The sequence below is a fragment of the Spea bombifrons genome, chromosome 8, assembly GCF_027358695.1.
Source record: "Spea bombifrons isolate aSpeBom1 chromosome 8, aSpeBom1.2.pri, whole genome shotgun sequence".
Classification (NCBI taxonomy): Eukaryota; Metazoa; Chordata; class Amphibia; order Anura; family Pelobatidae; genus Spea; species Spea bombifrons.
Window position 1 is genome coordinate 19250806 of NC_071094.1, and position 16984 is coordinate 19267789.

The 16984-nt window shown below is 44.0% G+C and overlaps 1 protein-coding gene across 2 annotated transcripts in view; it reads right to left on the reverse strand.

The window, feature by feature from the left end:
- FAAH2 (fatty acid amide hydrolase 2) overlaps window positions 1-16984 on the reverse strand; it is a 181276-nt gene that overhangs the window by 5625 nt on the left and 158667 nt on the right. For both annotated transcript variants that reach the window (XM_053473778.1, XM_053473779.1), the window contains 2 exons: window positions 11990-12089; window positions 5396-5590 (listed from right to left, as the gene is read on the reverse strand). In XM_053473778.1, the coding sequence (XP_053329753.1) occupies window positions 5396-5590; window positions 11990-12089 (295 nt within the window). The remainder of the gene's footprint in view (window positions 1-5395; window positions 5591-11989; window positions 12090-16984) is intronic.

A 16984-nucleotide genomic window follows, 5' to 3' on the forward strand; every position in this document is an offset into this window, starting at 1 on the left:
GAGCGATAATAATGGCAAAAGGAGTCGGCTATGTCAGAGGGAGAGCAGGAAACTAATCCTCTAGGGGTTTTAACCTTACTAACATAGAGAGACTGCTGCTTGGATCTTAATACCCTAGCCAGGAGACGACCGCTCTTGTTGCCACGTTCATAGAATAGAGAACGAGTGCGAAGGAACGATCTCTGAATATCATGATTGAGCAGAGTATTCAAGCGTCGCCGCAGGGTGAGTAGTTCGAGATAGGTGCGATCGTCACAAGTGCGTTTGTGGAGAGCATCCACATCCGCAATGCGCTGAGAGAGGTCCGAGATCTCTTGGGACCAGAGTTTCTTAAGGTAAGAAGCTTTACTGAGCCCCCGGACCATACACTTGTCAGCTTCCCAAACAGCAAGGCAGCGCACTTCCGAGTCAGCGTGATCTAAGAAAAAATGTGTCAGTAGCTCAGAAGCAGCCTGGACAACATCGTCATTAGTCAGGAGAGAGTCATTAAGGCGCCAGGAAGTAGTAGTAGGTCTATAAAGGTGGGCTTGAAGTCGCAAAGTCACCGGGGAGTGATCCGATACCTCAGCAGCACCGATAGAGCACCCCTCCGCCTGGCCCAAGTGATAATACTCCATCAAGAAAAGGTCGATCCGGGAGTATGGCCGGTGCGGAGTGGAATAACAGGTGAAGTCTCGTTCACCCGGGTGAAACGCTCGCCAACAATCAACAAGCCTATACCATCGTAGGATGGAGTTAAATTGTTTGACATGGGATGGCGTATTAGGAGACGGGTGTGTTGTAGAGTCCGCCTTAGGTTCCGGTGTTACGTTAAAATCTCCCCCCACAATTAAGATGCCCTCCTTAAATTCCATAAGGATACGGAGAATACAAGATAAGGCAGAACACTGTCCCTTATTGGGAAGATACACTGACGCGAAGGTAAACATTTGATCATGAATAGTGCCTTTGACAAACGTGTATCTGCCACCGGGATCTTCCCTAAGATTAGACATGAGGAAGCCATGCCGCTATCGCATATATCTGCGGGAAAGCTGGGTGGCGAAACGTCGGGACACTGCCACCGCGAAAATGGGTTTCCTGGAGGAATACCACCAAAGGAGCAGCTTTACAAAGGGTCCGGAAATTTGGCAAGCGCCCAGGCAAAACGTAGTCCGACCTGCCAGGGGGTTATAGATGCCCCGCCCAGAGCAGCAGCAAGGCGGAGAGAGCCAAAATGGATTGGATAAAAAAGAAAAGAAATAGAAAATAAACGCCACATTACTCCATAGCCGTAGCTATTTATGAACAGTGAACATAACCATCCGTAAACAGAACACAAACCACAATGTCGGCTCGATGAGCCGTTTCTAATCACAAGAGGATCATGACAACCCCCCACCACCCAATCTGCCATCAGGCTATATAACCTTTTAAGAGAAAAAAAAAGAGGAAAAAAAACCTCTTAATGTAAACCTTGGCAACACAGCAGTAAGTATCGAGCAAAGTGTGCGCGTGTCCCCAACGGAGGGCAAGCGCAAGGCGTCCGTGCCACAGCCTGTTGAAAGCACAACCAGAAGCGAGCGAGCGAGTGTGTGTGAGTGTGAAAAAAAAAACAAAAAAGCTTAATGTAAACCTTGGCCACACAGTGGTAAGTGTGCGCGTGTCTCCATCAGGGGGCAAGCGCGGGGCATCCGTGCCACAGCCTGTTAAGAGCACAGCCTTAGAAATAACACATCAGTGTTAGGGTGAGCATCAAAGTAAGGAAACAAACATTTAACAATGGTGTCTCACAATGTCCGGTTCTTTGACAATATTCAGATACAGTATTGCGTTACACAGCTTGTAGGGGACAGCGAGAGCACGACAGTCTAGTGCTGAGAAACCGCACCTAGTAACAGGCACGCAAAAAAAAAAAAAGGTGTATATGTAGTGGTCTAACAGCAACCAGGTAATGGATCGGTAAGTGAACTCCGTTACTCTTCCTGCGCGCGTGTGGCGCTCCTCCCGTCATCTATGGCTCCTCCACATCTCGGTCGTGAGCGTTGCGGCAGCGGGTTGTCACGGGGAGCCAGAGCAGGAACAGCTTGGGGCAGAAACATTGGGGCAGCCTCCAAAAGGGACCAGTCCGGTACCTGCAGTACAGGCAGCCCGAGGACTGATGCCACCTCTGCAACATCACTGTGCTTCCGCACAGAAAAAGTGGAACCAGCGTGCATGATAGTCAATTGGAAAGGGAATCCCCAGCGGTACCTGATGTCTCGTTTCTGAAGCAGCAATGTAAGCGGTCTCAACGCACGTCGATTGCGCAGCATGATGGGGGAGAGATCCTGGTAAAGCGCCAAAGTTCGGCCCTCAAATATGAAAGAGCGTATATTATATGCCGCAGCCATGACCTCCTCCTTTAAAATAAAATCTTGAAAGCAGCATATTATGTCTCTGGGTGGATCTGTTGACCTGCCGCGTGGTCTCAGCGCGCAATGTGCCCTATCCAGGCGCACAGGGGAATCTGCAGCACGGCCTAGCAAGGTGTTGAAGAGCCGTTGTAACAAGGCCCGAAGGTCTTCTGGGCCTTCTGACTCCTGAAAACCCCTCACCCTCAAGTTGTTCCGCCTACCTCTGTTCTCGAGGTCTTCCACGGAGTGCCGGAGCTCAACCGCCAGGCCCAGGTCAATTGCTTAGATGAATGCTGCAGCTCCTTCAGCTGGTGAGCAACCTGAGTATGCGTATCTTCTAAGCAAGTAGTGTGTCTTTCCACTCCCGTAATGTCCGCACGGAGGGCCGCCACCTCCTCGTGTAGGGGACGCTTAACTTCCACAATCAAGTTGCTGAAGTCCGCCTTTGTGGGAAGAGAGCAGAACAGCTCCTGCAGGTCAGCGGCTGAAGATGTGAGGTCAGCTGGAAGAGGTGAGTGGGGGGCCTCGTCCGAAGTTGATGTGCTTGCGGGTGAAGGTGCCATGTTGGGCGATGGGGGCTGTGTATCCAGGACCGCGGGGGTCTGGAAATATGCACGCAGCGAGTTCCCCATTGACCTGGATTGAGTTTCAGGTGTTTCATGGCGTTGGGATGAGCCCATTTTGTCCTGTGAGGTCGGAAGGGTGCGGATTATAGTGAGTCGGCCGCGGAGCTAAAGGCTCAAGCTGCCATCTTCAAGCAAGGCAAGCCACGCCCTCCCTGTTTGTTTTTAACATTTGTTTATTAAATTATTTTTAATAAATGAAAAATTTCCATTCATTTTTTTTATCCGATTAATCGAAAAAATAATCGGCCAACTAATCGATTATGAAAATAATCGTTAGTTGCAGCCCTAAATGAGTCCCTAATGAAATTTAAAGGCCGGTTAGGGTTCAAGCAATACATTCCCTCTAAACGCTCCTGGTATGGGGTTAAATTTTACCAATTATGTGAGAGCAGTAGTGGCTACACATATTCCTTCCGGGTGTATGAGAGGAAAGATGCCAAGCTTGACCCACCAGGTTGCCCAGACCATCTGGGCATAAGTGAAAAAATTGTCTGGGCATAAGTGAAAAAATTTACAGCAAAAACTTATTTTTGCTGTAAAAGTGATTTTTTTTTTCTCCCTTTACCATCATTTCTTTGGGATTGTAAGGGGAAAGAATGGTGTGTGCTTCTGTGAGTGAATGTATGGAAAGTATGGTGTGTGCTTCTTCGAGTGAATGGCGATATGAAAGGCATGTGAATGGTCAGTAATTAGGGTTGAAGCCTTGACGTGGCATTACTGCTCATGTAAGAAGTTAAATTATGGCACAAAAAGTGCACATTTGCAAAAACTACACCCCTTGGCGCATCAAATGAGGGGCTGCATGTGTTTCTAGTACAAACCTGGAGTGCGCGAGACACAAATGAACATGTGGCTATGGTTAGAAAAAACATATGTTCTAGCCAAAGCGACATATTCCATCATTATTTGTGCGCTCAACTTTTGTCCTAGAAATACATGTAGGCCCTCATTTGAAGCTCCAAGGGGTGTAGTTTCTTGAAATGTGTACTTTATGTACCCTAATTTAACTTCCCAGATGTCTAGACCACTTTAACTTCAGATATGGCAGATTTGAGAATCTTGTTAAAAAATTGTCTTAAAACATTTAGGGGTGATGCCTGCAATTAGACAGCTCTAGACAGCTGGAAAGTTAAATTATGGTACATAAAGTATATATTTTCAGAAACTACACCCCTTGGCGCATCAAATGAGGGGCTGCATGTATTAGTAGCACAAGACTGGAGTGCGCAAGACATAAATGAACTTGTCGCTTTTAATTTATTTTTTTATTTTTATAAGTGTGATATTCACTTATTTGTTGTGCACATCAGATTTGTGATACAAATACAAATAATACCTCATTTGCCTCAGCTGGGGGTGTAGTTTCTAAAAATATATAGTTTTGTTGGCATAAATTAACATCTCGGGCAGCTAGAGCTGTTTAATTGACGGCAGCCACGCATTAAATTTAAAGATGTCTTTTGTGATAGTCTTGTACATTTAACTTTTAGCAATAAAATATTAGAAAAACACAGTCTACTGTTATCAGTTTCTGTTTATTTTAGACCAGTTACCTACTACAAATATTTAGCAACACAGGTTTTGATATTAGAGTTTAGAAAAATAAAATTACAAATAACAAAATACACTTTTTTCCCATTTTTGGCTTTATTTTGCAAACCTAATGAGACATACACATATAAAAATGGTATATTTGGAATCTGCTGGGTGTGCTGAAAAACCCATATATGGTTTGTATAGTTTGCATAGTGGGAAATGGCTTAGCAGCCAAAGGGTTCATTTTTTTTATTTTATTATTTTTTTAACCTTTTTTTTTTTTTTTTTTTTTACATTTTGCTGGAACTAGATGGTTTCCCTGATGGTGCTGCATAATTATTTTTAAATGTTACCTTTTTTTTTTTCTTTTTTTAATATTTTACAAATCACGTTGTGATTAGAAAGCTGGGCTCCGTTGACTTGTATTCAACCTGCAAAGGGATTCAGAGTTCTCAGCAGGGTCTGGAGAGACACTCTTGGAAACTTTGGCAACTTGGTTATTTTTTTTAAAGGACGCACGTCTTGCGAGTGGCAAAATCTCTTCCGGTGGGGGTCGCCCCTGATGCCGATCTCGGTGTTGCTGAATGCATCAACATTGAGGCATTACAGCAATACTGTTTAAGCGAAGAAAGTGATCAAAGGTCACTTTCTAAGCTTGTTTAATGCAATGATGTGCTAGGCATGTCATTGGTCGTTAAGGGGTTAAACACATATAGCTGCATAGTAATCAATATGTAAGAGGATATACAATGTAAACTATTATATGCTTTTAAGATTTTATCTTGCTACCTGTGATCCAAAAAGTAATGTTAATGTATATATTGGACAACTTCCTATGATTTCCTTTACGATACTAACCTGTATATGCAAAATTGAATGGCATAGCAAGTGGTTCATTGTGTCGAGGTGCAACTTTGGGATGTGAAGGATAAATTAAAATTCCATTATCTCCTAATAATGATTTGATTTCTTCTTTTAGGAGTTTTGCTATCCGCTCCATCCGTTCTTTCCCATTATGGCTAGTATTTGCAAGTTTTTCGGTGAGAGCAAGACCTGTAGAGAGTATTTCAACTCATTATTGGTGGCATCACATCACTAGTTATTGATACTGACATAGGTCAAATCAGGTACACCCTACATTAGTTTAGTTGTATGTTCTTCTCATACACAGGCACAATTCTAGCATTCTCCATAAACAAATATAACTTTAATATTAAAAACAAATATCCATTGTTACAAAAGTGGAAGTCTACTGGCAGTTTGGTCTATAGCAGCTCTACAACGGTAATCCCCATAACTGGTCTCCTCTTTCCAGTGACAACGCGCACTACGCGTTTTGCTTCTCGCTTTGGTGTGTGTCTGCATATGGGCAAGTCAATTACCTTTACATTGTAAGGGCCTGCCTTCTTACTCATATAAGCAAATATGGACTCACTACACTATAATTGTGCTTTTTTCTTTGTGTTTTTTCGTGAGAGCTTCTGGACAATGACAGATATATGCGAATTCACCTCAGAAGGGTTTTACCTAATACTTTGTATGCTGATTTTGGTTTTATGCTATTTGTGTGTACAGAGTAACTATTTTGGTATTTTTGGATAACCCTTCAACTTGACTGAAAAGTTTTCATTGAACATGCCTGCTTGTACAAAAATTGTGTGGTTTAACTGATATTATCTATGTATTTGAATGTGTTTAGATGACACATTTTAGCAGGTAAAAAATATTGTTTGTTTTTCTTTTGTTTCCACTTGTCTTGGGATACTAATTTGCAGATTTACTGGTTTCAGCTGTAAATGAGGTTTAATTTAACCTACTTCAGAGATTCGATATATAATAATATTACCATATTACAATTGTGATATAAAATTGTTGCTCTTTAATGTTGAAGTTTATATTCTTCATAGGAGGTTAACATTAAATATATGTATGGAAGACTTTATTTATATTGTAACAAGGTGCAGGGTGTTGTTGTGGAAGGGGTATACATTCCCCCTCGATTTTGCAGGGTTTTATATGACATATAGGGCAGGCTGGTGCTCCACCCCGCAGTTTACATGCACCTGGACTGACCCAGGATCCAGGCCAGGAGTTTAAGCTGACTCCAATGCACTGGTCTGCTGCAGGTAATTAGCTGCACTGACTGCAATATAACCTGACCTGTTGGACAGAGAGAAAGAAGAGAGAGAGTTTGTTTGGAAGCAGCAGGGCTTGCTTTGCACAAGAGAGACCATCAAAAAGGTTGGTGGGATTACGTTTTGTTTAGTTTCAGACCCTGAGTAGTGAGGGAGTTATATGTTAGTAAGCGCTCAGACGAGCTAGGCTTTTGTTTGTAGGGAATTTGTGTACTATGAAATTCTGTATATAGCTGCATACGTGGACTACAAATAAATCGTGATTGATTACCTAACTGAGCTGTGGCGTTAATACCCTAGAAGACCGTGCTGTTTGGTACCCTGTGTGGGTGCAGGATCACAATATGGTGGAGAATGCGGGCACCAGCACATAAAAGGTCTGTGGGTATGCAAAGTCTCTGCCAGTCTGCATATTGAAGATTGTTTGTGAATTGTGGGATACCCACTCAGTACAGTACCTTCATACTTGTCATCTGCCTCGGTGTTATGATGGAAGAGCTGGTGAAGGCTTTGGTACAGGCGACTGCTGTACAGCAGGAGACAACTCGTTTACTGGCTGCACAGGTTGAAAACCTGAGAGAAGCCCAGCATGAGGACAGAGCTGTCCTTGCTAATGTTTTGCAGAAAGTGCTGTCGCCCTCTGCAGAGAGCCCCACTGTGGATAAGGGGCCCCGTATTCAAGCAACTGATTTCCTGCATAAGATGTCAGAGGCAGATGATGTGGAAGCTTATCTCACTACTTTTGAGAGGGTTGCTACCAGAGAAAACTGGCCAGCAAGCCAGTGGGTGGGGTTACTAGCTCCTTGTCTAAGTGGGGAACCCCAGAAAGCCTATGAAGATTTACCTGATGACCAAGCCCAGGACTATGTACAACTCAGAACAGAAATTCTAACACATAAGCATAACCCCTGCCCTTAGAGCCCAAAGGTTTCATAAGTGGGCTTATGACATGGGTAAACCTACACGGACCCAGATGTATGAGTTGCTGAGGCTTGCTCAGAAATGGCTGAAACCCGAGATCAACTCTGCTACTAAAATAATGGAGATGGTGGTCATGGATCGCTTTCTCAGGAATTTGCCTACAGAACTGCGACAATGGGTCAGCCAAGGGGACCCGAAGGATCCAGAGGAGATGATGTGTCTGGTTGAGAGGTATTTGACCGTTAAGGAGCTGCATAGTACTTCTCCACAGCCAAAGTCCAGATCCCTTAACAACCGGACAAGCGTGAAAACCGGAAGCAAAGGACAAAACCCTGTACCCCGCATGGAACAATATGACTATGGTGGTAACAAGCACCCGAAATTCCCATTACGGCCACAACAGCAGACTGAGGAACACATAAGATGCTTCAAATGCCACGAGCCGGGACATTTTGCGCGTAATTGTCCAGAGGGTGAAGAGCCCATGCAGTGTGATGTAGGAGCCAGGGCCCTACACAAGAGTGTGTTGACTTGTTCAAAATGTGTGTGGTTACTAGTGCTGTTGATACAACTCATTTAAGACCAGTGAGGGTGGAAGGGAAGAGTGTACAAGCATTGCTTGATTCTGGGAGTGAAGTTACCTTGATAAAAAGTGCTCTGCTTCAGCCAGAGAAAGTAGATACCAGGCAGCTTCTTGATATTGTATGCATACATGGTGACACCCACTCATACCCCACGGCAGAGGTTGATATTGTCACGGATGTAGGAAAGGTCAAATGGCAGGTAGGGGTGGTACCCCTGTTGCCCTACGATGTAGTATTAGGGAGGGACTTCCCCCATTTCCGCAACATAACAGGAAAACCCTGAGTTCCTCAGGTAAGGTGCTCTGAGGAAACCCATGAGGAAGAAGGAATGGATAATGTTTTTCCTTTCTCCAGTATTGATTGGGAGCCAGGCAATGAACAAGAGTCACCAGTAGTGTGCCTGGGTAATGAAGTAGAACCTTCCCATAATGAGGCCCCCTTAGCCCAAGTAGAGTTTCAGGATCTGGGAGTCCACCCTGGAAATTTCCGAGCTGCCCAATGGGAGGATACAACCCTGACAGCAGCTAGAGAGAATGTGCAAGTAATGGAGGATACCATTGTAAACCCTGACAAGCACTTAAGTTCTCTTATTTCAAAGTAAAACATAACCTGCTTTACCAGGTAGAGAAGAAAGGGGAGGAGGAGATGGAACAGTTGCTGGTCCCACAATCGTATAGACACACGGTGTTAAAGCTGGCCCATAGCCATGTGCTAGGTGGGCACCTGGGATTTGAGAAGACCAGAGAGAGAGTTTTGACCCGGTTTTATTGGCCAGGTATATACGCTGCAATAGAGAGGTATTGCAGATCCTGCCCTGAATGTCAATTAAAGGCACCGCACAAAGGTTTCCGCAGCCCACTGGTACCCCTTCCTGTTATCAAGGTCCCTTTTGAACGATTTGCAATGGACCTGATAGGGCCTCTGCTTAAGTCAGCTAGGGGACATCAATACATTTTAGTTGTTGTGGACTATGCCACGCGTTATCCTGAGGCAGTTCCCCTACGGAATGCCTCCTCTAAGAGTTTTGCAAGGGAGTTAATGATGATGTTCAGCAGGACGGGTATACCAAAAGAGGTTCTCACAGACCAGGGAACTCCTTTTATGTCCAGGATTATGACCGAGCTATGTAAACTGCTCAAAATTAAACAGCTAAAAACCTCAGTCTACCATCCTCAAACGGATGGACTGGTAGAGAGGTTTAATAAAACATTAAAGGCCATGCTACGCAAAGTGGTAGACAAAGACGGTAAGAACTGGGATTATCTCTTACCATATCTTATGTTTTCTATTAGAGAAGTCCCACAAGCTTCCACTGGGTTTTCACCCTTCGAATTATTATATGGCAGACACCCCAGAGGTATTTTAGATGTTGCCAAGGAAACATGGGAACAAGAGCATACCCCTCACCGTAGTGTTATAGAACATGTAGCTCAAATGCAGGAGCGTATGGAAGCTATAATGCCCATAGTGAAGGAGAACATGGAAAAAGCCCAGAGGGCCCAACAAGTCAGTTATAACAGGAATGCAAGGCTTCGGATCTTCAAACCGAGGGACTGGGTATTGCTTCTTATCCCTACAGTTGAAAGCAAGTTTCTAGCCAGCTGGCAAGGTCCATATGAAATTATTGAGCGTGTCGGTAAGGTTAATTATAAAGTAAGACAGCCGGGTAGGAGGAAGGCAGAACAGATCTACCATGTGAATTTATTGAAGCCATGGGTAGAGCAAGAGGTCTTCACCATGACCAAAGGGCAACCCACTCACGTTGCTTGTGGGAAAGAACCAGAGGTGTACATTGCTGACACTCTTGCCTCTCATCAGAAACAGGAAGTCAGAGAGTTTGTGTTAAAAAATAGAGATGTGTTTTCCCCAGTACCAGGAAAAACACACATAATAAAACATGATATTATCACCGAACCCGGAAAGAAAATCAATCTGAAGCCATACAGAATACCCGAGGCTAGACGCGAAGCAGTTAGTGCAGAGATAAAAAAGATGCTAAAACTAGGGGTGATTGAAGTGTCACAAAGCGAGTGGAGTAACCCGATTGTGTTGGTGCCTAAACCAAATGGAGAAATACGCTTCTGTAATGACTTCCGTAAATTAAACAATATCTCCAAGTTTGATGCCTATCCTATGCCTCGGGTGGATGAGCTCATAGAGAGGTTGGGTAAAGCTAGGTATCTGAGTACATTGGACTTGACCAAAGGATATTGGCAGGTTCCCTTGACAGAGAGAGCAAAGGAAAAGACTGCTTTTTCTACCCCTGAGGGGTTGTTCCAATACAATGTGTTACCGTTTGGTTTGCATGGTGCCCCAGCCACCTTCCAGCGTATGATGGATAGGATACTAGGGCCCCATAGAGAGTATGCAACTACCTATCTGGACGATGTAGTGATTCACAGTGCGGACTGGGAAACACATCTGATGAAGGTTCAGACAGTAGTGGATAGTATACGGGCTGCCGGTTTGACTGCCAACCCCGCTAAGTGCTCTTTAGGCTTAGAAGAGGCTAAATATCTGGGTTATACAATAGGGCGGGGGCTCCTTCAACCACAACAGAGCAAGGTAGGAGCCATCTCTAATTGGCCACGTCCTGTAACAAAGAAACAAGTAAGGGCATTCTTGGGCTTAACTGGCTATTATCGCAGGTTCATCCCTGACTTTGGCACCATTACTGCCTCGTTGACTGAGCTCACAAAAGCTTAAGGCCCGGTTATGGTTAAGTGGACCCCAGAAGCAGAACATGCCTTTCAGGTCTTGAAAGAGGCCTTGTGTTCTGACCCCGCATTGGTAGCTCCGGATTTTTCTAAGCAATTCATTGTACAGACCGATGCGTCTGATGTTGGCCTGGGTGCGGTTGTTTCTCAAGCACATGATGGAGAGGAACATCCAGTCATGTATCTAAGTCAGAAGTTAAATCCTCATGAACAGAGGTACTCAGTGGTTGAGAAAGAATGGTTGGCTGTTAAATGGACACTAGAGTCCTTGAGGTATTATCTGTTGGGTCGAAGGTTTACACTGATTACTGACCATGCACCTTTAAGCTGGATGAGGCAGAACAAGGAAAAGAATGCCAGGGTTACCAGGTGGTTCCTTAGTCTCCAGCCATTCCAGTTTACTATGGTTCACAGGGCTTGTACTGCCCAGGGTAATGTGGATGGCCTCTCCCGAGTTCACTGTTTGTGGTCCAAGGCCGCTCGCCCTGATAGGTCTGAGCTGGGGGGAGGATATGTAACAAGGTGCGGGGTGTTGTTGTGGAAGGGGTATACATTCCCCCTCGATTTTGCAGGGTTTTATATGACATATAGGGCAGGCTGGTGCTCCACCCCGCAGTTTACATGCACCTGGACTGACCCAGGATCCAGGCCAGGAGTTTAAGCTGACTCCAATGCACTGGTCTGCTGCAGGTAATTAGCTGCACTGACTGCAATATAACCTGACCTGTTGGACAGAGAGAAAGAAGAGAGAGAGTTTGTTTGGAAGCAGCAGGGCTTGCTTTGCACAAGAGAGACCATCAAAAAGGTTGGTGGGATTGCATTTTGTTTAGTTTTAGACCCTGAGTAGTGAAGGAGTTATATGTTAGTAAACGCTCAGACGAGCTAGGCTTTTGTTTGTAGGGAATTTGTGTACTATGAAATTCTGTATATAGCTGCATACATGAACTACAAATAAATCGTGATTGATTACCTAACTGAGATGTGGCGTTAATACCCTGTGTGGGTGCAGGATCACAATATACATTACTTCAGCCAAACATGAATAAGCTCATCTATATAGTGCAAATTCTCTCAAGTGCCACATAATGTTCTTACCAATTGCTGGCAGTGTATGCTTTGAGACACCAAATATCCATTTCAAAAGTTCCCAACTAGGCCAAAAGCGATTTCCACCACTCAGCAAGTCAGCAAAGCTCTGAAAAGAGATACATCATCATTTTACAGTGTAAGCATGTATCAAACACTAAGCGCAAGTAACCTTTGAATAATGCATAAAATGCAGTCAAACTTCCATATTTGGAGTATGCATGAAGAAAAAATAAATATATAGTATAATATTGCAATAATGTCATTATTTATGCTGTTTAGTAGTCCACTCACATATACATAAGAAAGCAATGGTATAATTTTATAAACTAAAACTATAAGCACACAAAACATTATTATGTTATACTGGCTACTAAACAGCATAAATAATACGAAAAAAACTGTTGATCTAACGAATATCTACCAAGATCCATTAAAAAAAAATCCAAATTTCAGTTGAGGGGGGGCCAGACCGTATGTATACCCATCCCCCGCACACAAAATAGGATTGTGAATACCGCCTCCTGCGTGGTAGATCTAACGAAAAAAACTGTTGATCCAATATGGCCTCCTTAGGAGTTGGCTCCTCAACTACTTGTTTTAAAGATAATCCCAGTAGGGAGTTCAGAATATCTGCACTCCGGGCACAACCAGCTACTTTCGTTTTCCAGTTCACATCAGGAAGATTAAAGTCACCCATGATTATAACATCCCCCTTCCCTGTCATTTTAGCCATTTCCTCCACAAGTAGATTATCTAGTTCTTCTACTTGTCCTGGGGGTCTATAAATCACACCTACACAAGTTACTTTACTTTTGCCAAATTGTACTGTAACCCAAACTGACTATGTTCTCCTCGCCAACTTGTGTTAAGTTAGATTTTATGTTATTTTTCACATATATGGCCACCCCTCCCCTTTCTTGCCCTTTCTGTCTTTTCTATATAAAGAGTAACCCGGTATTGATCTGTCCCAGTCATTTTTCTCATTATACCATGTCTCAGTAACAGCCACTATATCAACATTCTCAGTTGCCACTACAGTTACAAGTTCATGGATCTTATTCCCTAAACTGCGAGCATTTGTAGACATGACCTTTAGCTTGTCATTTAACACTAATGCTGCAATCGCTTTCTGTCCTTGTTTTGGGGGGCAAAATATAAGCTTCTCCCTATTATCTGTACAGACCAAGCCCCCAGATCCACCCACCTGGTTTCTAAGTAAATCGCCTTCCCTTTCTATACTGTGTAGCCCGGTACCCCCCCATTCCTAGTTTAAAATCTCCTCCAACCATCTAGCCATTCTCTCCCCAAGCACATTGGACCCTCTTGCATTTAGGTGCAATCCATCACGACTATAGAGATATGCCACTCTGCTCCCCTGATATGCCACTCTGACATCCCGCCCCCGACTAACCAATGCTCAGTCATAGAAGCCCCGGCGAAAGTGCCGGCATCACCGGGGGTTGTCTGCATCGCATCTTCACCCTGCTGTTTGCACGCAGCAGGGCTAAAGGATAAAGAAAAAAAAACACACCTGCCCGGCACCCAGAGCTACACGTCCCGGGCGTCTGGTGATATGAATTACGCTAAACCCTGATTATAGGCCGCACCACCACTTTCAGTGAGAGAAAAGTGCGGCCTATAATAGGGTAATTAAGAAACGGTCCGTGCGAACCGGCTGAATCCCACCACTGTGCATAGGGCATCGATGGCTAAAAAGCTAAGTTTGCGTCAGCTTCAGTCAGAAGCATATCGGGGTCAGGTGACGTCATGTGACCACGGGTGAAACCGAGTGCGAGCAGTCAGAGTTAAGCGGTAACGGGATATATGTATACATATATATATATATATATATATATATATATATATATATACACACACACATATATATATACTGTATGTATGTGTGAGCATGCGTGTGTGTGTGTGTGTCAGTATGCAGGCATACTTGTGTGTGTCAGCATGTATGTGTGCATGTGTGTGATCATGGATATGGACTTGTGTGTGTGTGTGTGTGTGTGAGTATGGATGGGTAATTGTGTGTGTGGGATCATGGCACAGGTTATAGGAAGTTTTGATAATGTGCTAAGTAGCTCAAATCCACATTAAGGCCTCTGTTTTTGCAATCATAAAAATGTATCATTTTTACTTCAAATGTCTTTCTTTCTTGGGTGTTTTTGAAATTACCTCTCAGTGTTTTGATTTTAAGGTCATGTTTGAAGTGAACAGGAAAACCAAAGTACCTGGTTGTGCCAAAGTACCATATTTTCCGGCATATAAGACGTCTTAATACGCTGGGTGTCATCTTATAGGGCGGGTGCTGAAACTTACTGAGCCGGACTGGAGAATTTGCAGCACGTGTTAGAAAAACACGCCTCTTTCACTCGTCTGGCCCGCCCTTGTATCCTATTACCTCCTTCTCTGCCTCTCAGCTCTCACACATGCGCGCCTGCGCCGCTTCACTGCAGATCTGAGAGGCAGAGAAGGAGGTAATAGGATACAAGGTGGGAATGTGGCCAAAGTAGTCTATAACCTGATCTGAGCGGTCTAAAACGCTCAGATCAGGTGACAGACTCCCTTGAAGCAGCCCCCTCTCCCTGCTCCCTATCACATTGCGCTACCGCTCGGATCGTCTTGGAGACAGGGAGGGCTGGGCAGGCAGAGAGCCTTATGTTTATAAGTGACAGTTTTCCTGCTAAGTACCTGCATGTCATAAGCATTTGAATTAAAATTACCATATTGAAATCAAATCTGATGTTTTTTTATTTGGGTTGCGTTGGAAGAGGGGTAGTCTTATACGGCGAGTATAGCCCAAACTCTATATTTTAACTGGAAAAGTTGGGGGTCGTCTTATATGTCCAGTCTTCTTATACATCGGAAAATACAGCAGTTGAGGAGCCAACTCATCAGAAGGCCATATAGGATTTAGTGTTCACAAATGAAGATTTGTTAACAGATATTTCTGTAGGTGAACGTTTGGGATCTAGTGATCGTCCGTCTGTGTGGGTTAATATACAAACAGTGACTGAGTCACACGACACAAAAACAAAGGTTTTAGATTTTAGAAAAGCTGACTTTTCTAAAATGAGAATATGTGTAGAGGAGTCATTATCAGACTGGGGCAATTTAAATGGAGTCCAGGAGAAATGGGATTATTTAAAAGTTGAATTATTGAAGATAAGAGAAAACTATTAGGCTGGTCAGTAAAAATTTAAAGAAACCACTGTGGTACTCCGCAGAAGTGGCCAAAAAGAACAGTCGGAGGGTGTATGCGCGATGGACGCAGGAAACCCCCCGTTGCTAACCGCACCTCCTTCCTCCTCCTTACAAAAAAGGGGGTGGCTGGGAGTTATAAGTACACAACAGGGTGGTTGGGGCATCACACAAATCAATATACAAAGGGAGGGGGTGGCTGGGGGCAATACACATGGGTATGGGGCAAAGGTTTAATGGTAACATCAGGAAATATTACTTTACGGAAAGGGTAGTGGACGCATGGAATAGCCTTCCAGCAGAAGTGATAGATGTTAATACAGTAAAGACATTAAAGCAAGACATTAAGAAAATTACTCAGAGGTTGGGCAGACTGGATGGGCCTAATGGTTCTTATCTGCTGTCACTTTCTATGTTTCTATTACATTAACTAGTACAAAAGGAGTGGGGGCATCACAGAAAAGAATACGAAGGGCGGGCTGGCGGGGCATCAAATAACTCAATACTCAAGGGTGTGGAGGCATAATAGCACAAAGCAGGTGGCTAGGGGCACAAATACACATGAGGCAGGGGCAATACACAAGGGTGTGGGGGGGGGATACATTAATACTTAAGGGGGGCCTGGCTGGGGCCTCAATACACAAGGGGGAAAGCATCTTTTATGTTTTGTGTAGCTTAATCCATCCTGATACGGGGGTCGATGTGGCAGAGCCTGTCCTGGTGGGTGTTTTTGGGTGTCAGTGTGGCAAAGCCTGTCCTGGCGTGTGTGTTTGGGTGTTGGTGTGGAAGAGCCTGTCCTGGTGTGTGTGTCTGTTTGGGTGGCGGCAGGGGCGTACCTAAAGTATTTGGCACCTGGGGCGGATCCTGTATGTGGCACCCCCTCCCCCCACACACTTTAAAACTGCATAGCTTCTATCGTTATATACTGGCGCAGACACTGAAGGTGGTACAGCATAACACCTATCACTATATACTGAGGCAGACATTGACGGTGGTACAGCGTAATCCCTATCACTATACATTGAGCCAGACATTGACAGTAGTGCAGCATAACTCCTATCACTATATACTAAGCCAAACATTGATGTAGTGTGGGCCTACCACTTCATTGTCTGGCTTAGTAGTAGGGATGCACCGAAACGAATTCTGTACTGAAACCGAAAATGCAGCATTTACTTGGCCGAAACCGAATATGACCCCCCCACCATAAAAAAAATCTAACACTTTTATTTAAAGTAAGTCACACACCGAAATAGGACAAAAAATAAATAAATAACAATATTACTATATATATTATAGTTACATAGTTACATAGGCTGAAAAAAGACATGCGTCCATCAAGTTCAGCCTTTCCTATATCTGTTAATTTGTTGCTGTTGATCCAAAAGAAGGCAAAAAACCCCGGCTTCGCTCTTTCCAATTTTGCACTAACCAGGGAAAAAAATTCCTTCTTGACCCCAAAATGGCAGTCAGATTTCTCCTTGGATCAATAAGCTGTTTCCCCATAATTAAAGATTATATCCCCGAAAATTATGTTTTTCCAGGTATCCATCCAGTTGCAGTTTAAACGTCTGTACAGACTCTGATAAAACTACCTCTGCAGGCAGAGAATTCCACATCCTTATTGTCCTTACTGTAAAAAAACCCTTTCCTCTGCTTTAGTCTAAATCTCCTTTCTTCCAGTCTAAATGCATGACCACGTGTCCTATGCATAGTCCTGTTTATGAACAGATTTCCACACAATGGTTTGTATTGGCCCCAAATATATTTATATAACGTTATCATATCCCC